Raw genomic sequence first — 27,976 nt, 5'->3', positions numbered from 1 at the left:
AAAACCAAAGGACAAAGTGCACTTTTCAAGAGATGTATGCTCCTGGTGGAGTAACTGCCTCTTTAACAAAGTGAGAGATGTATAGTCTGGGCACAGTGTTGGTCTGCTCAGCCTCTTATTTACTTATTTTTTCTGGAAAGACCTCATCCTATCTTTTATGTGGTTATAGTGGGAATGCACATTTTTTTCCAATATGATTGTCTCCTCTGGCCATAGTGGATGGGTCTGGCACGCCCCTCCCATATCTCAAGAAGAGTATGGTGGGGAAACCAAGGCAGACCCAATTTCTGGGAAACACAAGATTCTTTTACTGGCCAGCTTTGGCTCAAGGGCTCCTCAGTGGCTTTGCTGAACTTTGCTTAGACTGTTCAGCAGTCTAGGATGCTTCCACCCAACTGTCTCTCTTCCTCTGCTTCATTGGGGTCAGACTTGCATTGCATTCTGATGGCTTGTTCAGGCTTCCCTGATCCTCTCCTATTGCTTTTCACACAGGCATTTCCCCTAATGAAATCCTTGCTCCTTTAACCCAGTCTCATTTATGTTTCTCGGAGGTCCTGGGCTTACATACCTAGCTTGGATGCCAGCTCCCAGCACAGAATTGTGTGACCTTTGACAATCACTACATTCTTCTCTCCTTCTGTTTCCTGTTTTGTAAAATGAAAGGGTGGGGTAAGAGCACCCACCTCCTAATGTTATGATTGCATGTGATCACCTTTACACATTTACCTGGCAGAGTTGTATGTAAGAGAGCCTACTGTTTCAAGGGCCCTTGGTTTAGATCTATTTTGTGAGCTTGATGGCAACACCAGTCTGTTCTGACTTCTGTGCTGTCAGAATACACTCTGGGTCTACCTTTGCTAGAGCATTGATGTGCTGTGGGATAAATTATGTAAGTGTTCACTTCCCCACTAAAAAGTAAACTCCTTGAGGTCAGGTAGCATTGTTCCTGCACCTCTGTCTCCTCCCTGGATGCATGTTGCTTTGAGCAAAGTGGCAAACCAGGAAATGCTTGTTAAATTGATTTAAATTTCCCACAGGAGTGGTGGAATAGAGTTCAGGTCATAGCAAGCCGTGTATGGCTTCCTACTTCCTGCTGTGCACAGAGCCCCCTCCGGTCTCAGAACTTACAACTGGTGGGCTGCAGTACAGTAAATATCAGTGAAGAAATGCAGAAGAGAGAGCACAATGCATGATTAACACAGTAGAGTCTGTCTTGAGTTTGGATTCTGGTCTGACCACTTGTTAGGGCAAGATCTTGGCAAGACATCTAGCTGCCCTTAGCCCAAGTTTTCTAATCTGTGCAATGCGGGTAATTATAGCATTTACCCTACAGGCTAACACTGAAGATTAAATGAGGTGATTCGTGATAGTGCTTACCACAGAGCATATGCCTAATAAATAACAGCTCTTATTATTGCCTTTTAAAAAATAGTTATTGTTGTCAAAGCACACCCCATGCTTGGGTGCTGCCCTTTCTCTGGCTGGTGAAAGAGTAGTCATTTACTGGGTGCCCAGGGCTCCCTTGAGTGCTGGGATAGCAGATGTATAGCTCTTTTTTCTAGTGACTGGTACATCCCTAGGAATCCCCAGGTTTAGGGACTGTATTTATCCCATAATTATTCACAGATTATCCTGTCTTGGCAACTTTCTTACTTTTCAAAGGACACCACCTGACTCTGTTTCAAGTATTTCTATCTATGATGTAAGAAATCACTACCAAAATGGTTTAAAAGCCTGAAAAAGAAAAAAAAAAAAAAAAAAAAAAACGAAAGGGAGGGACTTCCCTGGTGGTGCAGTGGTTAAGAATCTGCCTGCCAATGCAGGGGACATGGGTTTGAGCCCTGGTCCGGGAAGATCCCACATGCCACAGAGAAACTAAGCCCATGCACCACAACTACCGAGCCTGCACTCTAGAACCCGCGAACTACAACTACTGAGCCCACATGCCACAACTACAGAAGCCCACACACCTAGTGCCCATGCTCCGCAACAAGAGAAGCCACCACAATGAGAAGCCCACACACCGCAACGAAGAGTAGCTCCCTATCACCACAACTAGAGAAAGCCTGCCCGCAGCAACAAAGACCCAATGCAGCCAAAAAAAAAAAAAGAAAAAAAAAATTAAACCAAAAAAAAAAAAAGGAAAGGGAAAAAAAATCTGAAGGGTATTTTCCCTTGCTGGCAATAGTTATTTATGTTGCCTTTAATAGTCTTGAAGGATGTTGTAAAATACTTCAGGGCTGCTTAGACTGTTGATTATATGGGCAGCCTGTTTAGTTAGCTGTTTGTGTTTGTTTTACATTTTTAAATTAAGAAAAAAAACTTTAAGCACAGTATCTTTCCCAGGGGGAGTTGATTTTGGAATTGCTGAAAGGTTCAAATGTTGTGGTATTTAAAAAAGTGGAACACCAGATTCTAGCAATTTCACTGATATGTACTAAAGATTCAGCACATTTTTACCTAAAAACTGGATTTGATTATTCTTTTTCTCTTAAGCCTCCAAAATGGCATTGTTTCATCTGACATACAACATATGCTGGAGTACTTAAACTCATGTATGTGGTAATTTATATTATAATATTCTGGGGAGATGGAAGGCTCAGGGTTGTTACCTTTTAGTGTCATTTCAACGCAATAGTGATGAGTTCAGAGGATTAGTAGGAAAGGGTGTTGCCCTCTTCCACTCATTCTTTGTGTGTGTGACAAATCTGGGCAGAACATTCAAATACTGTGTTCTGAATTTTCCTCCTCACTGAATTGAGAGAAATTTTGCAAGTTTGGAAGGCTCTTCTGAACTTTTAGGATGAACAAAATAACACAATGACAAGTTAAAGTGATTTGCATCTGTTTGAGGTTGATGGGAGCCTTCAGCATATAAGAGTAAACATGCATGATGCCAGCCAGTGCTTTTCCAAGACAGAAAATGGCGCAAGAAAAATTCATGCGTGTATACAGTTTTAAAAAAATCAGAATCATTCCATTGTGCCAAAAGTACTTTTACTTCCATACAAGCGTTTTTTGAAGAAGGAAACAAATATCATTATTGACAGAGACAAACCAGAGCCATCCAATCATGGCCTTGGTCAACCAATACTGACAAAATAATGCTATATATTTATTGGTTCCTTTATACTTTTCATTTTTTCTAGTCCTCCAATGCCTCATGAATGATTTAAGCTTGCCACACTCATACCATGACATAAATATCACATGTTCCCAAGTCTGCAATCGTCAACTGATTAGGAATCTTTACCCAACCCTCAACCTGCCATGGTCTTACTTGTAATCATTTAGAATTTTTGTCTTTCCATAATTGTTACCTACAGCTGTGAAAATAGCGCATCATATTTTCATGGATGGCGGAGCTGGTTAGTCTTTGATTACATGACCTCTTGGAGCTGTCCAGACAGAAAGCTCCATGTGAATGTTTATATATTTTACACAGAATTTTGGCACGTGAATCCCAGCATGCACGCACACACACACACACACACACACACACACACGCATGCACAGAGAAAAAGCAAAGAAGAGAAAATAATCTCCTTCCCTTCAAAACTATTTGCTGTAGTTAACTACAGATTGTAAATTACCACCAAGGGTATTTAGAATTAAAATTAGTTGGATGGACTTTTAGCATTCTTATTTCTATCAAACCTCTGCTTTTTCAAAAGTTTTAGTTTTCTGACCAATGGGTCTCAAAACTGTAACAACATTAGTGAATAAAATATAGATGGAAATTTTGGAAAATGTTTTCTAGCTCTTGTTACTTATCTAGCAATGGCCCGTTGAGCTATGACTGAGTTCCTAGTGCGGTGAGAAGTTTCTGCTCTCTAGAAGTACCAGACATGGACTCATAGACCCGTTGTCCCACATCTCTCATAATTTCCCTGCTGTTCTCAATTTCCATTTCTCTCTACTTGAGTTTAAATGTGAGTATATATTTCTAAACCATCTCTTGTGGTTGCTAGATAAAAATGAGGTAGCACTAAGGCTGTTAAAGGAGTCCCATTAAAGAAAGAGTCCCAAATAGATGGGTATCAGGGAAAGGTACTCAGATTTCAGTTAGGCCTCTGAGGATGGAGAAGCTGATTTTGACCTTGCAGGTCTGGAAGTTTAGTGGCCACTGAAGAACCTTGGCTAACCGTGCCTGTTCCTTCTTTAAAAGTGAACTTATCTTGCCTAGGTCAATATATATTGTCACTGATTTTCAAAGGATTCAGTAGCTGGGCTTTTAATCACTGAGGAATTCTATAGTGGATATTTCAAACCTCATAAACGGCCTTCTGCTTCCTCTAAAATGATTTACCTTTTCCTTGCTACCAAAGGCTTCCACTTTAACTCCAGACTATCAACTTTGCCCTTGGATTATAAATCAGCTCACTGTTTTCTAGTAAATATTGCCAAAAGCCCTATTCCCTTCACATAGGCAAGCAAAGATAATAGACCTCATCCTCCCCCATGGATGCAAGTGGACTTGAGAAATTGCAAAGTTTATTACTTAAGAAAACATTGTTTCCTGTTGGTGATCAGTAGGAGGGAGACAGGAGATGGAGGAGAGAGTAGGGGAGGGGCTCTTCGGGAGCTCATTTCTTTTCCACGCTTGCATCCTAACAGCACGCACATTACAAGCTATATGAGGTTTTGTTTGTTTTCAAGAGATGTTTGAAAGAAGATCAAATGTTTGTGAGAGGCACCGGGATCGGCAGCCCTAGAAACTGAAATGTCCCGGAAGCTGTGTGAGCCCGGAAATATCCCAAATTTTTATTTATTTTGGCAATTTTACTTTAAACTAGTAAGAGCTGGAGTTCATGCTACAATTAAATTTTCCTCAGGCACCATGAAATGAAAACACATATTACATTTGATTTTAACTGGTTGAGAAAAATGGTGGTTTTCTGAAAGTTCATTCCGTGACCTCAAAATAAAAGTTAATGGTTCTTCACGTGGTACAGCCAGCTTCCACTGAAGTTGGAATAATTCATAGAACTGGGGTTCTCTGGGTTGGAAGGATTCTTAGGTCATCGAGTTCTCTTTTCCTATCATATGCTCGAAACACATTACCATGTCACTAGAAAGTGTTGGTAAGCTTGAGCTTGAAGTTTTTGTTAATAGGAGCCTCGCTCCTACTTGAGGAGACCTATTTCTTTTTCAGATGGCTCTAATTTTAAGAACTAAGTAAAATAATATCAACTAAAAATTTAATAGTGCTTACTATGTGCCAGGCACCATTTTAAACACTATAATATATATTTGTACGCACACACACACACACAATCTCAATAAATCCTCACAACTCTATGAGGTAGATTCAATTATTACTCCCATTTGGCAGATGAGGAAACTGAGGCACAGGTAAATTCATGATTTTCCCAAGGCCATCCAGCTATTGAGTGAAATAGCCAGAATTTGAACCCAGGCAGTCTGATTCTAGATTCTGTACTCTTAACCACTATGTTTTATTGTCTCTCCAATCTTTATAATTCTCCTTCCTGCCTTGTACAGAGGTTTGCACATCATAGGTACTAAATAAAAATATTTTCAACAATTTAAGGATCATGATTCCTTACATATTCCTGTTAGTTTTACACACAATCATCAATTTGCCCTAAAAGAAACATTTGAAACAGTGGACTTTTAAATGGTGATTAATACTCTGCCCACTTCAAGAAAGCATTGAGGGGATGAATAGGAACATAACATTCACTATAAAGTACTCAACCAGTTGCCACCTTTAGCAGTAGGTTCTTGAATGATTTCAATTTTGGCTAGAGTAGGAAATTCCAAATGTGCAAGACTTGTGCAAACACAATTCCTCTGCCTTCCCTTTTTTACGCTGCACTTGCCTCACTGTCTTATGCAAGGGCAAAAAGAATTATTTCATCTCAGCAGTGCTACTTACTTTTATGCTCTATGTCTCTAATACTATTCCCCTCCCTATATCACTCACTTGTCCATCCATCCTTTCATCCATCATTATATGCCATGTATCACTAGGTGCTTAGTACTGATTCTAGAAGAGGTAAGATGGAAAGACGACAATAGATTCTTCCTGTTTACTTAATTCATATTATTGAGAAATCACATGTAGGCATTCAATATGACTGCTTTAGAGTTGATAAAACCCACTGCAAAAAGAAGTGGGTTTTAACTAATAGTCTGGTAGTTAAGCATTCTTTAACTAGAAAGTTCTATTCCTTTTTTTTCTTTTAAAGTCTTTGCCTTACATTTTCTTGAATGAAGTTCATCATTGGGTATAACTATAGTTTATCCAAAGCCCTGTGTTATAACTGACATTGATTCAGTCATCAAGGAAAAAGGGAAGGGATAATCTTCTAAGAAATCTTTCCATAGGACATGAACTGTTAATTCTTCTACCAAACTGTGGTCCCTTGAAAAGCCATCGCTGTTTGCAGGGTTACTCTCAGGTGGTAGAAACAGTAGGTATTGGCTTATGCCTGAGGCTGGTTCCAAAGCATGTATGTATCAGCAGGAGAACTGGGCATCTCCTGAATAAGGTGGCTGGCCAGATGGGCTCAGGCAGCAGCCTGGCTTTTGTCTGTTCTAATAAGCCAGGACCTACTTTGCAACCGTAACAGCAGTGTCTTGGCTCCTATGTGGTGCTTTGACATGCTTGTGATCAGACCTTTTCCTCCTTCCTGGCTTGAGCCTTGGGCATATCCATATATTATATATCCTGGGTTTTCAGTGACCCATGGAGTAAGGATGATCCTGAAGTAGAAAGCATGGCTGGGGCATGAAGGACAGGTAGAATGAATGCTCCTTTATACCATGACATCTTCAAAGTAGGCTACTTCGATGAAATGCTTCACTTCTTGATTGTCATCCTCTTACCCCAAGTGTCATCATTTGCTTGGCTGAGCACTTCTCTCTTGCACCCTCTCTCACCTCTTATAATTCACAATATGAATGATCTTGAGGCTTTTTGCTTTTTTATCTATGAAGGCCCTAACCCTACTGTTTAAATCAAGGAAGGTGAAGGAGAAAATCTCTTAAGACTCAAATTCTGTGATTCTACTTGACTTTTCTTTACCCTCAGGAAAATCTACTGCTCTTACTCTCTTTCACCCCCTTCCTTCTGATGGAAAATATTAAATTAGTGGCAGACTTCATGTGGCCATTTCTGCCCTATCTTTTCCTTTTGGAATTCTTTCTTAGTCCCTGTTGATTGTGTGCTGTTCTCTGTTGGCCAGAGGAGGGTGGCTTAGAACCCAAGCCCGTCTTTACCCATTTCTGGATCTCAGCATCCTTATCTTCAAAATGAAGGGATTGCAGCAAATGATTTGCAGCTCTAACGTAACATGGCCCTAGTATTTCCATGGAGCAGAAACTCACAGGACTTCAGGTCTAAAAATCTAGATTTGTGTGTGTGTGTGTGTGTGTGTGTGTGTGTGTGTGTGTGCGTGCATGACAGAAGAGAGAGAGGGAGAGGGAGGGAGGGAGGGAGAGAATTTTATAGGTGATGGAATCACAAGGCAGTAGTCAAACATCATAAGTCTTTGGTTTGGGGCTGAATTGTGTCCCCCACCAAATTCATATGTTGGAGTCCTAACCCCTAGTACCTCAGAATGTGATTGTATTTGGAGATAGGGTCTTTACACAGATATTTAAGTGAAAATAAGGTCATTATGATGGGTCCTACTCCAATATAACTGGTGTCCTTATGAGAAGAGGAAAGCTGGGTACAGAGATTTGTATAGAGGGAAGATGATGTGCAAACACAGGGAAAAGAAGGCCAATTCCAAACCAAGGAAAGAGACTTGAAACAGATCCTTCCCTCCCAGGTCCCTGGAGGAAATGACCCTGCCAACACCTTGATCTTAGACTTCCAGCCTCCAGAAATGTGTGAAAATGTCTGTGGCACTTTTATTATGGCAGCCCTATCACACTAATACATCTTTTATGTCTGATTCCAAAGTGCACACAAAAAAGTTCAGTGACCTCCTCTCATAGGTAAGCTCTCAGGCCTCATGGGCCTTTAGGCAAATACTGGGTGCCCTTTGGCCCCAGCTTGACTAAGAAATGCAGCCTCCAATGACACTGTAGGAAAGGAAATCTGGGAACTTTTATGACACAATTCAGTCTTGCTGAGAATTTGGGGCTAATATTTAACTCTGGATATATATTGACATGGAAATTCTTGTAAAATTCACACAAAAATTTAAAATGCATATAAAAGCCTTGATTTTTATTTTAATTATTTTACTTGTTTTTTTGGTGGGGAGGGGAATTGTTTTCTTTGCCTCTTGCATAATTTTTGTTCTTTTTTCATTCTTGCCACTGTCTTTCTTTGGACTTTCTTGGGCATGACATTTTCCTTTTCCATTTCTCCACGTTTATTAGCTTCTCCACATTTCTCCGTTTCTCCTCCTTCTGTCACATGATTTCTCTAGCTCCAGCGGGCCTACTTTTCTTCACTTCCTCTACAGCATCTCCCACTTTTTTCTCGCTGTCTGCTTCTCTCTCATCCTCCTTGCCTCTGTCTTAGTCCTGCTCTCCTCCGTTTTCCTTTCTGGCCTGTGTTCAGTTTCTAGCTCCAGTCTCCCTCCTCTGCTCTTTCTTCTTGCCTTTCATCTGCTTGCTGACTTGCTTCCGTCCCCTCCTTCTGTTCCCCTCCTGGATGTTTCTTTGGCCCACCTTTCCTTCTCCTCTGAGACTTCGTTTTCTTGTTGGTGGATGGGGGCTGATACTGTAAACATCACAAAAATAATTGCATTGAGAACAGGTGGTTCCCTTGGTGTCCCGGGAGACAGAGCCTTTGAGTCAGCCCAGGATGCCTGGGCTCCATAGATGCAGAAGACATCATTGGTGCTGGAGAGGTGTCTGGACCTCAGTCACTAGACCTGATATTCCAGAACTTTGGGACTCACCTCTGACACCACCCACCCCCTCCCCAACTAGAAATTGAGAGGCACTGTGTCACCTGGAAAGAGAAAGAATTAACCTGCCTTCACCCCCTCAAGCACACCTTCCAGCCACATTCACCTAAAAGTTATTTCTGTGGTGCTTGCTCCCTGACTCATCCTCTGGCTACTGTGTTCTCTGTGAACCAGGTTGTGCCTAGTCCCTTTCCATCACTCAAGGTGGCTCCCTGGGGTCACATCTCTGCTAAGCCCCCTGTTCCAGCCTCAGCTGCAAATTAGGACCAGGAAGCAGCAAAGGTGTTATTATGTACTTGGTCTCTCATCTTGTGCCTTCTGCACGATGCTAGTTTTGACTCCAAAGATTAAAACCTCAAGTTGTTGTTTTCTTTTTTTGTCAACAGAGTCCCCACGAGACCTGAGAGTTTTTTACTTTCCTTATTCATCCTTCCTCATTTTCTTCACCTTCTCTTTAGTTCTCATCCTTTCTACTTAATCACTAAAATGTAGTCACATATTCATTGTTCACTTGTTCATTCACTCATTCAACAAAAATGTATTAAGTTATCAATGTGCATCAGATGATTTACGTACTTTTGGTGGCATAGATAGTACCTCTAAGGCTTGTTTAAAGTCTAGCTCTTAGTAAGAGACACCTGCAGATTTTGATCATTAGAAATTTTTCGGTGTTCTTAGAGCCAAACAGAAGTTTTTATTTGTTTTTATATTCTTTCTATTTTGTTTTTATTTTCTTTTATGTTTGCCACTGGATGTGAATTTCTATTAGTTCCCATTTTAGAGTGTTGTTTTTTTTTCTTTGCACCTTTGCAGAATACCAGGACTTGAAAGGTCACATACTTTATTCATGCAGTTATGACAGAAGTTAACACTTGTCCAACAGTTACTTTGTGCAGGCATGTGAAAAGCATTGCATGCACACAAACGACCTGATGAGGTAGATAGTACCGTTACCCCAACTTTACTGATGAAACTAGGGCTTGAGAGGTTACATTATTTCGCCAAGGGCTCTCCGCTGGTGATTGGCGAACCTAGGATGTCAGTTTTGTCTGATACCAAAGCCCAAGTTTAATCATTCTTCTCCACCGTCTTCTGGTGATCAGATGGTCCAGAGCAGTGGAAGGGAGAGTTTACAAAGTAGAGTGATGTAAGGGATGGACCTCTCAGGTGAGAAGGGAGCTTTTTTGACCTGTGAGCCAGGAGACTACGGGACCTAGTTACTGTTTGGCTCACCCACATGGACAGGATACAGATCTCACAGGGGTGGCCAACCCCCATCCCCCCCCAGGTTGGCTTACCTTCTGAGCCTTGGGCATGTCGGTGTGGCGCTGGGCACGTACAGAGCGGGCTGACTTGGCAGGCTTGAGAGGCGCGCAGTACATCTCCAGCCTCCTCAGATCACAGCTCCGGAAGCAGCATTCATCCACAATTCCTGTCTGAGGCGCCCTCCGACTGCTCGAGCCATACCCCGTGGGCTTGTCTGTTCCAATCAAACGCAGAGAGGCCGGGCTTTAGAGTGGGATAATAGGCTATCTTCACAGTCCCACCCAGCCCCTGAAGACTCTCCTCTCCCCACACCTCGTCAACCCACACTTCTGTGAGTCAACCTCTTCTTGAAGCTCCTCCAACAATTCCTGACCCCCTAGATCTTTCTGGACTCCAGAATGTCTCCTGGAGTTGGTGCCACACTCGCTGGCAATACCTCACTCATTGTGCATTTATTTGTGTTAATTCTCCTCAAGTTCTTAGCCACCTGTAGTCAAGGATCTTGTCTAGACCCAATCCTCATCTTTCCTTATATGTTGACTTTATTGGGAGGCTGCTAGGAATATTAATTAAAAGAGCATGTTTTATGTTTTCTTAATCTTGTTAGCAAATCTGCATGGTTTTTGTTTGCAGGATGGCTCAGATGTTTGCTCTTTGGCTTAACTGCTTCTGTTATAACATCAGACTGAGAATTAAAGAGGTTTTAAGTCTGGAAAGTTCTCCTCACTTAACTGATGTGGAAACCGAGACTTGGAAACTGAAACTCAGAGTTGGGAATGACTTACTCAGGGTCATTCATGCAGTAAGTGGTGGAGCCAGGATTCAAACTCAGGTCTACTCCTGGCTAAGCCCAAGTGCCTCATAGAGCCTGGGAGACCTGTTGTATGACTCCGGACAAGTCATTTAAGCTTCCTTGGCCTCAGTTTACCCATTTGTAAAGTGGGGTTAATAAGATTTTCCTTGTACTGATTGCTTGAGGATTATATGACATACTGTATGAAAAGTACTTAGCGTATCACCTGACACCTAGTAGGTCCTAAATAAATGTTGGTTTGTTTCCTCAGAACATCGCTTTCCAGGATCATATAGGGTCTGTGAAGAGACAGGCTCTCTATTGACTGCATCCAGAAGCTTTGGAACTTGGAACTGATGACAATACCAATGTGATAGGGCTCCTTCTCCTATCACCCTAGAGAGACCAGAACCATCATTTCTGTTTTCTTATAGAATAACCACTAGACTGAGACAGAATGAACTAAATGTCCATTATTCATTCTGATTGCCCAGAGGGAACACCAGGAATCAAATTTCTTTTGATATTTTCAAATCAATTAGGCCTCTTCACTTGGCAAGTAGGTTTTAGTGTGATTCTATTTTGTTTTGTTTTGATTTGGACACACTTTTCTTGGCTCTAGAAGTAAAAAGGAGGCAAAACAAGTTTACATGGAACTTAAAATGTACTTGAATTCTTTGTAAACTTTTGGTCATAGTAGAACTTTTGTTACACCAAATCTTGCTTATATACCCGTATATAAAACAGACAAAAGTGAAACTGCTGTGGCTTGGGCAAGGGCAGGGGACTGGATCTTGGCTTTCTCTGTCTCCCTTACCTCCCTTGGGAGGTGGAGGGCCTGAGTCTTCTCCACTGATGTCCAAGCTTCATGGAAGAAAATTTGTGAACTATTGAGCCAGAAGGATCCAATTAATCAATGTGACATATGTTCAATTTAAATTCCTGACACAGAAGACAGCATTATATGTTAAATAAAAAGTCTTACGTTCACATAATAATGATACTGTACTTTAGGATGAAGTTTTGAAAGTCAAAATCTCCATGTATATTTTGAACTCTCTAGTTGGGGGAGATCAGACCCATGGTCATGGCCTGCTACCAAACTAGTTTGGCTGCCTTGCAGCTCGAGGGGCCAGCTGTTCATGGCATCCTCTAAGAATCCAAATGTTTTCCTGATGCTTGGCACAGGAACCTGGGGATGCTTCCTCCCTGTAAGGCAGGTTTATTGTCATTCTTAGGGCAGCTAGGGGTAGAAACTTAGCAAGGGTTCAATTGTGGTCTCTTTGGGTGGGTGTGCTGCTTTCATTCAGGGCGAACCCTGTGGGTTCCTCATGGTTGAGGGATTTGGAAGGGACCGGGCAGCTGGTCCCAGTTGGAGCCTCAGTGGTGTTTTCACTTGCCATTGGAGGATCAACCAGTGCAGAAGACTCTCTGCTTCTGCTCGCCAGCTGGGCCCTGGCAAGCCAGGACTTATCTGGTCCCTTGGGCAATGTAAACAATATTTTTTGTTTTTCTTGTTTTTATAATCTTTTCCTGGAACTATAAATTAGAATAAAGACACAAATAGGCTTACATGGTTCTTTGTAATCCACAAAGGACTTCTGCATACTTTTTGCTAAGTGGCTATTTCAAGAGGCTGAAGGGGTCAGCCAGTGGAGAGTGGCTGATACACTTTGGTTTTCTCTTGGGGTGGGGAGAGAGGGGAAGGTGACTCAGCCTACTTTGAGGTAAGCGTCCCTGTCATCCACCGCAGGTAATGATTGCTCTTTGCCAAAATGATACATTTCTTAATGGGACATGATTGTGATTCATTTGTTGAATTTGGAATAGTAATTTGATGTTTGGAGGTAATGTGGCAGGAGTGGTTCCAGAAACCTTCACACTCGGCTAACTTAGAAACAACTAATTTCATCCTTATGGGTTGAAGATGGAGAGGAATAGGCTCTGTGATTCCAGGACCTATTTAGCACCTCTGTTTCAAGCATGTCTAAAGTAATCTTCCTTCTGAGACTCCATAGGTTCTGGAGCTTCTTGCTTGCCACTGGAGAAAGACACTAACCTTCATCTCAGAACAGCATCAAACATTGTATGTATACATATTCCCTTCTTGGTGACTGTCAACAGCCACGAAACTCACCACAGGACTATTTCCTCTTGAGAGATAGAAAGTAATCATCAGCACAGCAAACAATAATAGCACACACCAGGCATCTGCTTTGTCACCTCTTAGATGAGCTCAGAGTTTGCCATGGTTCAGTCTATAAAATAGCTGTGCTTTTTTAGTCCATAGATCAATGACTTTAGGAACAGAGAAATTTAGGACTCTTCCATAATGCTCTAAAAAGAAAGTTTACCTTATGTCTATATCTGTTTTTTTTAATGTTGTCAAAATATTACAGACTTGGATTTTGCCAAAAATGTAACTACCAGTTATTTCTAGCCACCACAATCCTAGAAAGATGTTTTTCTTTGTCTATTCATGATGTCTACAATGGACTGATTGTACTTCATTGAAAATATATGAACATAACAAGTATTTACCTTGCCTTTTAAAGTTTAATTGATCCTTTGAAGTGTCTTATAGACTTGACTTCTGGTTCTACATAAAGATATTTAACAACAAAAAAATCATTTCTCACCAATTGAGAGGCCAGAGTTGAAGGTCAAAGTTTTTCCCTTTATCTTCAAATGCCTCATATTTCTTATTTTTCCAGAACCAAAATAAAGATATTTGTTACTATGGGCTAAAACTAGGAGCATGATGCAATGTGGTTTACCAGGAAAACAGTAAAATAATTTGCTACAGTATCAATTTTGAGAAAAATAGGGATTTTTAATGGCCTCAGAATTGCAGCTATTGTCATTATGAGTAATTTTTAAATGAGATGGAGTGAACTGTTCCATCCTTGCCTTTGAAAACTCCTCATTAAGCACTAGGTAATTATGCTCCAGTGGGCAGAATCAGAGTTGGTAGGTGAAAAAGAAACAAATGTTGGATTAATATAAGAAAAAATTTCTAACAATTTGAACTTAAGAGTGTTAAAAATGGGACTGACTTCTTTTAAATGTAATGAACTTCCCATTGCTGGAAGCAGTTAAGTAAAGGCTATATGAACACCTGTCAGAGATCCTAAGAGCATATTCCTGTATTGAACACAGTGTCTGACTGCTGTGGTCCTTTCTATTCTAAATATTCTGCAATAAGTAAAGAAACGGAGGAGAAAACTCACCTAGGCCAACCAAATATTCACTATGGTTGGAAACCACTTTTACACTGTCTTCAAGAAAGAAAACCAAATATTTTCTAACTTAGAAGGTTAAACTTTGTTTTCTGTTTATCACTTGAGTTCCCCAAGATTCTCAAAACATTTTTTTGTACTCAATTCTATGACAAAAACAGGTGACTGGGATAGTCCTTTCTACAACTAGGTATAGTCCCAGTCCCAGAGTTCTGTCATATCAATTATGAAGTGTCCATATACTCACTCAACTGTTAGGGTGAACAGGCATGTGTAGAATTTCACAGAATTTTCCTTGCTGACAAAGTCTTGACATTGGAAATTTATATATTTGTTTTTCAGTAGGTTTGCTCCAGAGCATGCAAACCAAAGATTGCTTAGCAGACAAGTTGGCTGCCACCTAACCTAGGACTTGAGTTCTCTATGAGTAGACATAAAGTGTCATCACAGTATCTTGAAAGTTGTACGGCTGTATCTTGAAAGTTGGCCAACAGACAGAATTCCAATGATTAAACAGCTGGCTTCTATAATAGTAGCACTTCCCTTTAAATAATGCATGGTCAGTGGAGTAATTCAATAATCTTCAGGGCAAACTTGCTAGTTATAAGGGTTTGGGGCAGAATTTTGGCATCATCAAAACCATGCCAATTAGCTGAGTCTCACATTTTGTCATGGATGCAAGCAACTTGCTTCCCACCATCTCTGAAGGAGAAGGCATAATAATGAGATTTAACTGGGGTCATCACTTCTAGAGCAAAGAGCTCTGGTCATTCATCATTGGTAAACATGTACCACCTTTATTGGTGCTACATAAGCTTGAGTTTCTTTATAGATTTCTGGGAATACAGTCGGGACATTGTGCTCAACTTTAATTTCCTTTGAAACTTCCCCTCTTGCTTATTGAGAAAGCTTTCCTTTAATTATTTTCACTCTGTTGTTGGAAATAGGAGACATTGACTTGAAGAATCAGTATTTAAATAATAAAAAATGCAAACATTTTCCAAATAGGGAAATATCCAGTTCTGAAGATACACACTTGTTACTGTTTGCGTTCCAAGGACTAAAAGTTCTCTAGAAATTGCTAACGGGGGAGGTTCTAAAGTTGATCGTGTTTTGAAAGCAGGGAAAAAGAAGTAAGACAGTTCTAGTTGTATTTCCAGGGCTATTTCTAGAAAATTCACAATTATGTGTCTGGTTGAAAATGCAAATGGATTATCAACTAATAAAAAACGAAGTTGCATTTAACTTTGATTAACTTAAGATTGATCACAGAATCAAATACCATAGTTAATATCTGTAGAAGCCAGTTAGGTTTCCTACACCAACTATCTATCCATAACTTCCAGACCTATTGACAATTTAAAATAGCTCAGAATGATTAGTTTCTTAGGCATCAGTGCTCCATGGACCACCTTATCTAATAAAAATTCATTCAGTTGACATAATTTTGCATGGGATACTAGTAGGAAAGTTGGGTAAAATGTGAGTAATCTTAAATTTGTGTCCATTTTAGTGAGAATCACTTCTCACTTTCCTTTTTTATGGCTTTATGTGGAAAACTGGACTCCTTTCATGAGTTCCTAATATAAGGAAAATTGTGATAGGACCATTACCTAGACCCCAAATGTAATACATTGAATGGTTGATATTTCCTGAATTCATAGGATTTGCATTAACTTAAAGCCTTTTGATGAATCGATATTTTACCTTTAAAAAATTCTGTGGAAATCAACTTGAATTAAAACAAATATTGAGATATATGTGTTCATGTGCTTAGTAAAGATATGGAAATATGCCTTCACTACTGTAAGACCATCCACATCACTATGCATTTAGAATAACGAGAGTATGTACACACACATACTCGAACACATATTGGGGAATGAAGTGCTTGACTGTCAGTATCAAAACTATTGTCAAAACATTTTAAAAATAGGATTGTTTGTGAAGAAATTTTTCAAAAATATATACCTATTGCCTGCCTTATATGTTGCTAGTGGACTCTACACATTTCTGCTTTTCTGCAGAAGATCTTTCCAAGTAGGACTGGCCTTTGGCATTTATAAAAGTGAACACAGAAAATGTCCTCTCTTCTATGAATGGCATGTCATAAACTTTTCTTGAAAACCTATCAAATTCAGTCATCAGTTTCACTTCAGCCTGTGTTAATTTTTAATTTCCAGTGTCTGCTGGTCCCACTACTTCTCAGTTGAACAAGGTCATCTTTTCTAGGAATCGCAGCTCTGTTTGACCTGCCACCACCCCCATCACTCGGCAACTCTTTCTCAGCTTCTAAATCCCCATCACCCAAAGACCAAAGTCTTCCTGTTACCCAATCAAGTCAATGTTTGTGTATCTCTGGGCCTAAAAGGAATGAAGCAGCGCTCTGTGGGGCTGCCCCTTTCTTCAAATCTGCCTTTTTTTTTTGGAAGCCCCAACTCAAAGGCAGGTGTGAAACTAGTGCTATTCAGTCTGCCTCTGTCCCAAAGGCCAGGGAGCTGAAGCGCAAGGCTTATGAGCAAGAAAACCAGAGATTCAGAGGAGAAACATTACCGTTTTAGGGCTCTTTGGAGAAATGGGCCGACAGAGTGGGAAGCAACGTGATGTATTACTTTAGCCTGATACAATGCCCTGGAGGGCGAGCGTCTTGCCAGGTCAGCACAATTTACTAGTTTAGGTTTGATTCCAGGCCTTGGAGGAGATAGATGTAGCCAACAAAATTACACTTTGGCAAGAGAAATGCTTTGCTGGACAGAAATGTTGTCCTGAGGGAATGGTTTGGTTTATCAACGTCTAAGGTAAAAGATAATCAAATGCCAGGAGGTCATTTTTATGTCTGAATTATTTCAGTTGAGCCTGCTATATAAGTTAGCTACCATTTTCCAGTTATATAGTTTCGATTAGTTAGAACATACTGCAGGGTTTGAGTATGATCTGCCTGTGACATCTGTCATACCAGTGAAGGAGGCAATGTGTGGAGTGGCTAAAAGCACACGTTTTGGAGTCAGACAGGTCTGGATTCTGCCACTTATTCACTAATCACCTTGGGCAAGGCACCAACTCTTCTAAGACTCAGATCCTCTTATGTAAAATGGACATGAGAGTATCTCCCAAGACTGTTGTGAAGGTTAAGTGAGAATGTATGTAAAGTGTTTTGCACAATGTCTGGTATGCAATAAACTCTAAATAAATCTTAACTCATAATTGTTATGGAGTTAGTTGGCTGGCAAGGCTAGCTGGGCAGGTCTCCTCCTCTTCCTCTCTTCCTCTTAAAAATGCATCCTTTCCAAAGTTTGGTTGAAAAGATGGCCTTTCTAGATAAAGGAGGACTGTTCTCTATGAAAATGAACGAATATGTGTTCCTTTGAAAGAATATCCAAACTTTATGTTGTATAGACTGTCCTAAATAATTTTAATCTGGAATAGGAACTCTATGAGAACAGATCCTCCAATCAAGTCACACAAGTGATATGGGCTTATCTTGAACTCTTGTTACGTTTGATTTCTCCCAAATAATCCACTGGCTAAAATAATTGGCTTTTCAGCATTAGTATCTATTCACTTATTTCAAAACAATGCTGCAAGGCATGGGAGGGGTGTGGGCAAAATACATGGTCAGAGTGGTTCCCCAATCACTTTCCACCAGCATATGTATTTCTCTCCTCTTTCTTTTCTCTTCTTCCTCTATATCTTCTTGTCTCCTGTTATTGACAGCTATTGACATTCTTTTTGCTCACTGATGCACTTTAGGGCAAAAGCTCATATTATGCAGAGTTCATGGTAGGCTAAGAATTAGAGTTTAGTTCCCTCTCTGGAATGACTGAAATCTAAGGCTCCCTTTCCTGCCAACCATGCTTTGGAAATAAACAGCCACCAAGTATACAATGTCACCAGGCCCACTAATCACTACTCCATCTTGGACCCACGCCTGAATGAGATGAAGACAGACAAAACAAGAGAGAATAAGAAGGGATGTTGAGGAATCGCACATATGGACCTGAGTTATCTCATTTTTTTGAGAAAGGCTGTGACGGAAATTGTAAGATGAGTCCGGCTCCAATGTGGAGATTGTAGCCATGCCACCAGCATTATCTCCTATACTTACACTGTTACTGTCAGTTTACTCTTTCAGATGTGGGAAGAGAGGCCTTGTAGGCAAAACATAAGGCATTCATGAATAGGGGGTAACGCCCCTCTTTCTGGTGCCACAGAAAGATGAATCAGCCAAAGGGGTATTAAAACACATTCTCTTTATTTTTAGTTTCACTCTAAAGTCTATCATTTCTCTTTTCTTTGCAACTTGGCACCTGCCCTGTGTTCTCAGGGGCCCTGCTCCCCATCAGTCTCCTCACTCAGGCCTCTGTGTTTTGCTCAGGGTGCATCTGGAGATTTTCCCAGGGGTGGGTGTGACACGGTCAGGATCCAGGTGAAGGGGTGACAGCTGCCAGGGCCGTCTGGCCTGTCTGAAGGGAGAGTGTCGGGAGGTGTAGGCCCCATAAGGAGAGGCATCCGGGCCTGCATCAGGGAGTGAGGTGTTGGAGGGCAGCCTCCACAGCAGCAGAGACAGCCGTTGGCATTAGTGCAGAGAAGCAACAGCCAGAGTCAGCGACAGGTTGAACACAGGAGAGGAGGGAGGGAGGGAGAAGGGGGTTAGAGCGCTACATGATATAAATAACTGCAGAGTGTTCACATCCGTGCCAGTTGGGTTGTGTGTGAGGTACCTTTCATGCTGGTGTGTCAACAGCGTTGTTCCTGAATTGAAAGTTCCTGGGGAGTGTTTCTATAGCACCTAGCACAGTGCCATATGCAGAGAGGAAGTAAAAAAGAAGGCAATATGGTATACTGAAAACAACATTGGATTCCAGCCCAGATCCTTTGTGCAAACTCACAAGTCACCCAAACTCTCTGAGATTCAGTTTTCTCACATAGACAAAGTACTGGATAACATCAAGCACTCCTTCTAACAACACGACTCTAAGCATTATCTAAATGGCTATGGGACCCACTTTCTAATCAACAATGCATATATGGCACATCAGTGCTTTTCCCCAATAATAGAGAAAAATACAGTGAAGAGAAGTTTGATGAGAGATCCAGGTCTTTCCTCTTTGTCAGATTTAATTTTATATGAAAACAAGATTGATATATCAGATTGAATTTAGGAAAAGCAGGGATCAGCATTGGGTTTGATGGAGGAAAATAGGGAAAATGACCAGTATGGAGGTGGGTTTGAGTACAGGGAGGGGACAAGACCATTTGTGAGCACTGCAGAAGCCAATTCAAGGCAGGATACAGGTGTGAATTAGAAGGATAAGAAAGATAAGAGAGTCATTTGCTGGAGCTGTTGAAATAGTAGAAAGAATCCAACTTCATTTTGGAAATGGATCCTAAAGGCTTTGAAGAATGAGGAAGTGGCCTCATTTGTGTGGGCACCCAGAAATGAGAATGAGTATGAGAAGAGTCTTTCTAGAAACTCCTGGGCATGGTCTTTAATTTTAATTGAATGCCGCATACATCTCTGCAGCTCTGTTCATTTCTTCTCCATCCTTCTTTATGTTATTTGGATTGCATAATCACTATCACTCTATCTTTAAGTTTGCTGATTCCCTCTTCTTCCAGTTCAAATTTACTAGTGAGCCCCCCTGGTGACTTTTTCTTTAGCATCTATATTGGAGTATAATTGCTTTACAATGATGTGTTAGTTTCTGCTTTAAAACAAAGTGAATCAGCTATACATATACATATATCCCCATATCTCCTCCCTCTTGCATCTCCCTCCCACCCTCCCTATCCCACCCCTCTAGGTGGTCACAAAGCACTATGAGGCTGCTTCCCACTAGCTATCTATTTTATATTTGGTAGTATATATAAGTCCATGCCAGTCTCTCACTTCATCCCAGCTTACCCTTCCCCCTCCCCATGTCCTCAAGTCCATTCTCTACGTCTGTGTCTTTATTCCTGTCCTGCCCCTAGGTTCATCAGAAACTTTTTGGTTTTTTTTTTTTTTAGATTCCATATATATGTGTTAGCATACGGTATTTGTTTTTCTATTTCTGACTTACTTCACTCTGTATGACAGACTCTAGCTCCATCCACCTCACTACAAATAACTAAATTTCATTTCTTTTTATGGCTGAGTAATATTCCATTGTATATATGTGCCACATCTTTATCCATTGATCTTTTGATGGACACTTAGGTTGCTTCCATGTCCTGGCTATTGTAAATAGAGCTGCAATGAACATTGTGGTACCTGACTCTTTTTGAATTATGGTTTTCTCAGGGTATATGCCCAGTAGTGGGATTGCTGGGTCATATGGTAGTTCTATTTTTAGTTTTGTAAGGAACCTCCATACTGTTCTCCACAGTGGCTGTATCAATTTACATTCCCACCAACACTGTATGAGGGTTCCCTTTTCTCCACACCCTCTCCAGCATTTACTGTTTGTAGATTTTTTGATGATGGCCATTCTGGGGGCATGGTCTTTTAACATTACTCTTCAAAAAGCCACATCTTCAAAAGATAAGTGACCAGTCCCAGGAGGGTTGTTAACATTGTTGACCAGAATGCTGAATTTCCTAGTATTCAACGTGGGCAACATTTTATTTCACTAGCTTCCTAAGTGTCTGTCAATGGTATCTGAATCCTCTGTGTGATATTCAGTTTCTTCCTGGGGGACTGGTACATAGTTTCCCCAGAAAATTCCATCTACAATTACATGTTATCCCATCTCTGATAACGTGAATGGGCTTCCAGACAGGTCATCATCTCTACCATTGGGACCCAACATCTGCCCAGAGGACAAAATTAGAAGACCATTATATACATGTTTTCTTTTCAAATGCTACACCTTTTTTTTGGTAAGATAAACTAATGTTAAGGTTATTAAAATTTTTAAATCTGTACAAGGAGTTCTCAAGCAAGTGGTAGTATGATTCATCAAAATATTAAGCAGGTATGCAGACTGAGGGTAATTGGTTCACTTAACGAGAGATTATATTATCTCAGGAAATTTCAGCTAAAATCTGGACTTGTCTAACCATCCTTTATCTCTTTTTTTCTATAGAATTTTGCTACTATAATTTTCTCCCTTTCCGCTTAATATTTAATTGCTTAAACATGACCAAGAGACTTTAAGGGCTTTCCTCAAATTATTAAATTTTAGAATTTCATAAAGCTTTGGACCGGAGAGCAAATTCAAGGTCAGCTAAGAAGTCTCTTAGTAATCTGGCAATCACCGAGCCTGTTAGTTTTAGCCACCCCACTCCTCCCACCCCCAAATATTATTTTTCTGAATTGAGCAAGTTAAGTATGAATAAGGAGAGAGAGGTGTGGCTGGGTTGCAGCTTGTCTCCAAGCTAAATCCTGTTCTCATCTTTATTTCATCTGGGACTGATATCATTTCTACATCTCCAAACCTCATTAAATGCTTTTAGCAAATATTATTATCAATCAAGAAAAATCTCTGATTCCCGTATTTATTTTACTAAAGGAAAATATTTTCAGCTTGTGATGTTGGCTGGAGAAATCAAACTCATTTTTATTTTTATTTTTTGTCACATACTCAAACACACTGTGAATGACCACGTTGCTCTGCTCTGGGACCCCACTCTGAGGCAATGGTTTCTTGGCCTTTCAGCCAATCACTCACTTCTGTGAATTTTCTTTCTGAGAACTGAAGACAGTTGCCCCAGAAGTCATTTTCCAGTTTATCACGAAACCTGCCCATGGTTGCAGAATTAGTTGGCCTCATTAGAAGCAAGCAACGTGAGGCCTGATGTGTCCTATAGCTGCGGAGGCTCCTTCGTGCAGGGACAGTGGGCCAGGATAACTGCTTGTGGGATATTTTATTTCCCTCAACACTTACCTTCTGTCTGCTCTCTTTGGCTCAGATCTGGGTTTGGGAAGCCTGCGTGAAGGCACTGCTGATGTTAATACTTAGGCATAATTAGCTCTGTCCTAACTCTAGTAGGAAGTCAGGGCCCAAGTTCAGGGGCTAAATGCTCTCTTCTGATGCATAGTTGTTGAACAGGGAAGCCTCCATTCTCTCTTTCCAGCCTTTCAGCAAGTACCTGCTTCCTTGTAACCCCACACCTAGCCTGTCACACCTGTGAAAAAGGAGAATATAAAATCCATTGATCTCTTAATGGGTATGGTCTCCATAATCCCCACTATGTCAATTAGATGCATATTTATATAAAAACTGCATGTATAAACCTTTAGGTTGATGAGAGGAAATGATTGTCAAGGTCTTGCAGCAGCTTCTGTATAATAGGGATAGGAGGAGAAGTGAAGCGTTTTGACTCGTAGTAGTAGCGGTTCTGATAAGAGAATGTGGAGAGAGCTACAAACATTCTCACTTCTGAGCTGTCAGTTCAAGTCATTGACAATGACTTTTACAAAGAAGAGTGACAGGGAAAAGGGGGCTGTTGGTTTAGAAATATTTTAATCTACGTCTAACGACTTGCTAATTTATTTATTTTTCTCCTCAAGCAACTTCTTGTCCTCCTCTTCCTCCTCCTTTGCTTCCGGTGCAGGACGATACTCTGGTAAAGGTACTTGTGACATCCTAGTCTTCCCATATCTTCTCATTGAACCAGTGCTCCCACGGTCCACTGAGCTCTGCCCTCAGCAGGCATTTCCTGCAGTCAGACTATGACCCGTCATAAATTCCTTGCATTCTTCAGAACATCTGTGCCTTCTTTGGCCACATCTTTTTTCCTGGTACTCAACAGGCCACAAATCACCCTGGACTTCTCCTTCCAGGCTGTTGATGTCTTAACACTCTCCTTTCAAACCAGACTCTTCTCTTGTCCTTGGCTGTGGCTCTTGGCTTCCCAACTTTCTCACCTCCCCCATCAGGGTTAGTCATCTGTGGCATCACCAACTGTGGCTCTTTCTCCTAGCCTTCTATCTGGCCTGAAATGATGCATTTCTTCAAGTGTCAGAGTTACTATGCAGACCGTACTACCTGGTTTGATGCTTAGTTAAGCTCCCTTACGTTGATTTAAACACAATAGTGCAGACAACACCTTCATGCCTCAAGAACATTTGACAAGACTCAAACCTAGAGGATATTGATTAGCTAGTGAGAAAGAAGGAACTATAATAAGACCTAAAGGTATAATCAAATGAGGTTTGAAACTTTTCCATTAAACACAAGTTTCTCTGGAGATTGAAAAGGGGCATTTCATTCTCCAGTTCATTTTATGTTTAAACTAATTTCTTTGACATTTAGAACAAATGCGTGCCTTTGCAGTAATATATTACCAATAGCTTCCCTTTGTTGAGTGCTTTCTATTAAGCTAGTATAGTAAATATTACTTTTCATGTCATCTCATTTACAGCAACTGCATGGAGTAGGCATTATTACTATACCCATTTTACATATGAGGAAACTGAGGTTTAGCAAGGTTAAGTAACTTGACCCAAATCATATAGCTAGTAGGTTGCCAAGTGAGTTCACTTCAACTGGGGACACCTTGAAAGTGGGAGAATTCTCAGGTGAGGAAAAATTCTGAAGTTGATACCATTACTGGGATTCTTAAAGGCACATAATGCTAAAATCCATGAAGGATATGGAGGAGGTTATCTAAGTCAGCCCACCAACCCCAGGTTTTGAGCACATGCAGTAGACAGAGTTATAGCCTAGGTATTCCAGAGACTGCCAGAAGGAATGTCATGCATGGCTTTTGCCCTAGAGAGAAAAGTCTGGGCAATCCTGCAGTTTAAGGCATGGCTGGTGTTGGATGTTCACATCTCACCCAGTACACTGTGATTCTTTCCTCTTTCAAAAGGGGCAGTCAGCTCTGTAGTGCAGCCAGACCATCTCGTTTCCAATCCCTTTGTATTGCACAAAATTATGACAACTTCAGCCGAAACTGAAAAATGAAAATTAACCCATAATCTCACTATCCCAACACATCATAATCTCATCATTTTTCTATTTTTTTTTCTAGTTCTCACCCAGATGCATGCATCATTTTGACACAGGTACAGTCACAGCCTAAATTTCAGGTAGTATTTTTGTGGTTTTTCATTTAACAGTATATTGGGAGCATTTTCCATATTGCTCCATAATCTTTATAATTATAATTTTAAAGATGAAGAATATTTTATTGAGTAGATTTGCCACCATTTATTTTTTAAACATTTTCCTGTTATTAGACGTTTAGTCTAGTTCCAGCTTTATCATTATTTTAACTAATGCACCAATAAGTGTCTTTGGGCACATAACTTTCTACTTCTAGATCATTTGTAAGAATAAATTCCCAGGAATGGAATTACTGAGTCAAATAATATTATCAGACAATCCTATTTTGGTGAAAGCCTACAATTTTTCATAAGGACCAAAGCAGAGAATTATATCTAGATTTCCTCCCAGGATTAGAAAAGCGAGAGCCAAAGTAGAGCACAAACAGGAATCTTACCTGCATCCCATGAATTAGAGAAAAGAACCAATTTCTGTTTTCAATTACTAGCGCAGTTTCCTCTGAAGGAAACATGGGATGTAACCAAGAATTGGGCTTGGTGTTTTACTAAGTAGAAGAAAAACCAGGAAAAATGAAATTGATGACAAGAGACCCTAGTTCTCAATTTTCAAAATCACCAAGTACCTACAAGTTTTCTTCTCCAGGGTAGGGAGAGGGGATCCCCAGAGCATGGCTGCCAACAGCATCATACCTCCTGTAGGGAGATGGGGAGTTTGTGTTCTAAATAACAAAAGCTCTGCTTTCGTGCTCCTTCTGGACTCAGGACCTCCCTGGAATACCTGCCTCCTGCCCAGCCTGGGGTCTCTCAACCTTCTTTCAGGGAGTAATATCCCTGACAACCTACCTCCCCATCTAACCCCAAATTTGGCCACACCTGCCCTTCTTTGACCACGTTATTCCTTTCCTGCTTCTAATCATTCAATCACCAATGTTCATTGAGCACCTACTATATTCTAGATACTGCTCTCAGTACTGAGGATAAGATGTGAACAAAACAGACAAAAATGGGATAACAGGTCACCATGCCCTCCATGCCCGTGGTTCCTATGACAACCTTATAGGAAACTGTAGTGTGGCGATGCTGAAATCAACGTTTCAATGACCATTGCCCAGAGCAATTGGAGTCTGAGTCCAGCAAGGGAGTTTCCTTTAGGCCCCTGTGAGAATTCTTGTCTGAGGATTTCATTCCCACTAACCTCTCTGAAGGTGCAAAATGATTATTTTGTGCATCACAAACTAGCACTTAATCTATATATTAGGCTTTTTTTTTTCTGTTTTATGAGGACCAATCAATTTCCCCAACTTGATTTGAAGCTTTTTTTTTTTTTTTTTTTTTTGAGGTACACAGGCCTCTCACTGTTGTGGCCTCTCCCGTTGCGGAGCACAGGCTCCGGATGCGCAGGCTCAGCTGCCATGGCTCACAGGCCCAGCCTCTCCGCAGCATGTGGGATCTTCCTGGACCAGGGCACGAACTCGTGTCCCCTGCATCGGCAGGCGGACTCCAAACCACTGTGCCACCAGGGAAGCCCGATTTGAAGCATTTTAAGGGTGGAAATGGTGTCTCATATTTCTGTGTCTAGAAGCACAGCACTGGGCATTTATCAGGCAGTTTATAAATGATCACTGATTAGTGGGTTGATGTCAAGTGCACCAACAGTACACAGAGAGGCACAGTATGAAGAAATTTTTACATTGGAAAGAAGAAACCCCAAATCAGGGCCCATGTCTGTGTCTCTGTTTCCTTTCTTGTTAAAGCGCAATGATGCTAGCAACGGTTACCTAACAGTTCCCTCTGTGGGGTTGTGGTGAGTTAAGGCACATAGAGAGATTGGGACAGTGAGTGACATAGAACAAGCATTCATGAAATGTCACCTCACATCACCGTCCTCAGCATCACCATTAATGAATTAATTGTGAGGCTGTACAGTGAACTAGTGAAAACAAAGTCTCCGGAGCCGATTTGCCTGAGTTCAGACGCTGGCTCCATTTCTAATTTTGTGCCTGTGGGTAAGTTGCTTAACCTCTCGGGTCTCATCCAAAAGGGGGGGTGTGAATAGTATCCACCTCACAGGGTACATGTGACGACGGCACGAGTGAATACTTAGTTCCAAGATTTCAGCAAAGAGTCAGTGAATGGCCACTGTGTACCTGGACTCGGGGTTCAGAATACAGGTGAGGACAGAGGACATGCAGTCCCTTCCCCAGCCAGGAGACTGCAGTTCACAATGCGTGTTGGTGTTATTGATCCATAGAGCTAACTCCAGAACTCACTGCAGACGGCGCCTGGCCATTTCCACATCACTTTCACACACATTCTCTCCTTCAGCCATTTCAACAACCCTGTGAGACAGATGGAATTACCCTCATTTTATAGATGAGAAAACTGAGAGCTTAAGTGATTCACAAATCTGGAAGCTCCTTTGATTTCAAATGGTAAAACTTCTCCACCCACATACCTGCCTCCTAACCCCCATGAAAAGACAAACTTCAGGTTCATAAACCTGTGGGAGCTCCTGAAGCAGCCAGTGCCCAAGGTGACTCACACGTCATGCAGTGGGTGGTTACACAATGATAAGTATCAGTGCTTCTCAAACCTGAGCCTGTATCAGTGCCACCCAGAGGGCTGGTTAAAACAACATTGGGTCCCGCCCTCAGTTTCTGTATTCGTAAGCCTGAGATGGTGCCTGATAACTTGCAATTCCAAGTTCTCAGATGATGCCCATGTCTCTGGCCTCTGTGTGTTATAGACATCCAACATTTGGATATAATATATGGCTAAGTGGTGGAGCACTGGCCAGGAGGAAAGGGCCAATGAGGACAGGCATACTGGGAAGGACCCCTTACACTTTAAAAACTCCAGAAAGACTTCCTGTCTCTTTTGATAATTGCCTAATAAAGGTAACTGTATGTCAGTCTAGTAGCAGAACCAGTTTTATTGCAAAAAGGAAAAAAAACATAACCCTCCAAAGTAAGAAACTACACTGAAACGAAAAACACATGTTGACCTTTTTCCCTTCCCTGCCTTTTTTATTTGCACAGTCTGTGTCGTTCTGGCTTGCAGCTAGCACCTGAAGACAACAAGCCAGGTCACAGGGAGGGAAATTAGAGCCTTAACAAATTCCCCAGCCAAATGGAACACTAGAAACACAAGGATGTCCTCTGATATTGAAAGCTGCCTTTTCTAAGTACCAGGTACAATTTATTTTTAGGCTTTCAAAATTGTCAGGTGGGTATTCAAGCCAATCTGCTCAGTTGTAAAACTTAGTTCTATAAGACCGACTTCCCGAGGACCCAAATCTATCTTTTCTATGCCCTCACCCTTTATAACCTCCCAGGCTAATGCAGAGAAGCCAAACAGGTGGGGTGGGTTTTGGGCACACCCTCAGGACCACATCATCAAAACATCTTTTCACAGAGCATTCAAAACTCATGGCAAAGGAGAGTTAAAGGGAAATATGCCACTGATGATTGCTTATAGAACCAGGTGGTTATATAAACTAGAGGACATTCAATTTTGCAAACAGGAAAATCATAATTTGTTATTTGTCAGTCAGGCCACACATAAGCATCAAAGTTTCTTGAGCAAGTGTCGGGATCAGTCCTGCTGAGGAAACAGGGTTAATTAATCCAACGGCTTCCATGCAGAAGTGGCAGGAGGAGGGCAAACGCTGTTCTATTTCTTTGCCGAGCCCTTCCCATGAGAATGTCTGTGAGGCTCCCATAGCTTTAAATCAAATGGTGCCCCGCAGGCAGGAAATCCATATTGGGAGCAGGGGGAGGAAAGC

The 27,976-nt window shown here is 41.1% G+C and overlaps 1 protein-coding gene across 4 annotated transcripts in view; it reads right to left on the bottom strand.

The window, feature by feature from the left end:
* Nucleotides 1–27,976, bottom strand: part of IGF1 (insulin like growth factor 1) — a 71,255-nt gene that overhangs the window by 6,718 nt on the left and 36,561 nt on the right. For 2 of the 4 annotated variants that reach the window (XM_060111844.1, XM_060111845.1), the window contains exon 3: nt 10,199–10,380. In XM_060111844.1, the coding sequence (XP_059967827.1) occupies nt 10,199–10,380 (182 nt within the window). Of the gene's footprint in view, nt 1–8,236; nt 8,711–10,198; nt 10,381–27,976 lie in introns of those variants that run through there. The other 2 variants (XM_060111842.1, XM_060111843.1) reach the window with 2 other exon arrangements.

This window comes from Mesoplodon densirostris, chromosome 11, assembly GCF_025265405.1.
Source record: "Mesoplodon densirostris isolate mMesDen1 chromosome 11, mMesDen1 primary haplotype, whole genome shotgun sequence".
Taxonomy (NCBI): Eukaryota; Metazoa; Chordata; class Mammalia; order Artiodactyla; family Ziphiidae; genus Mesoplodon; species Mesoplodon densirostris.
Note: the sequence above shows the minus strand (reverse complement) of the source record. Positions and strands in the feature narration are given on the sequence as shown.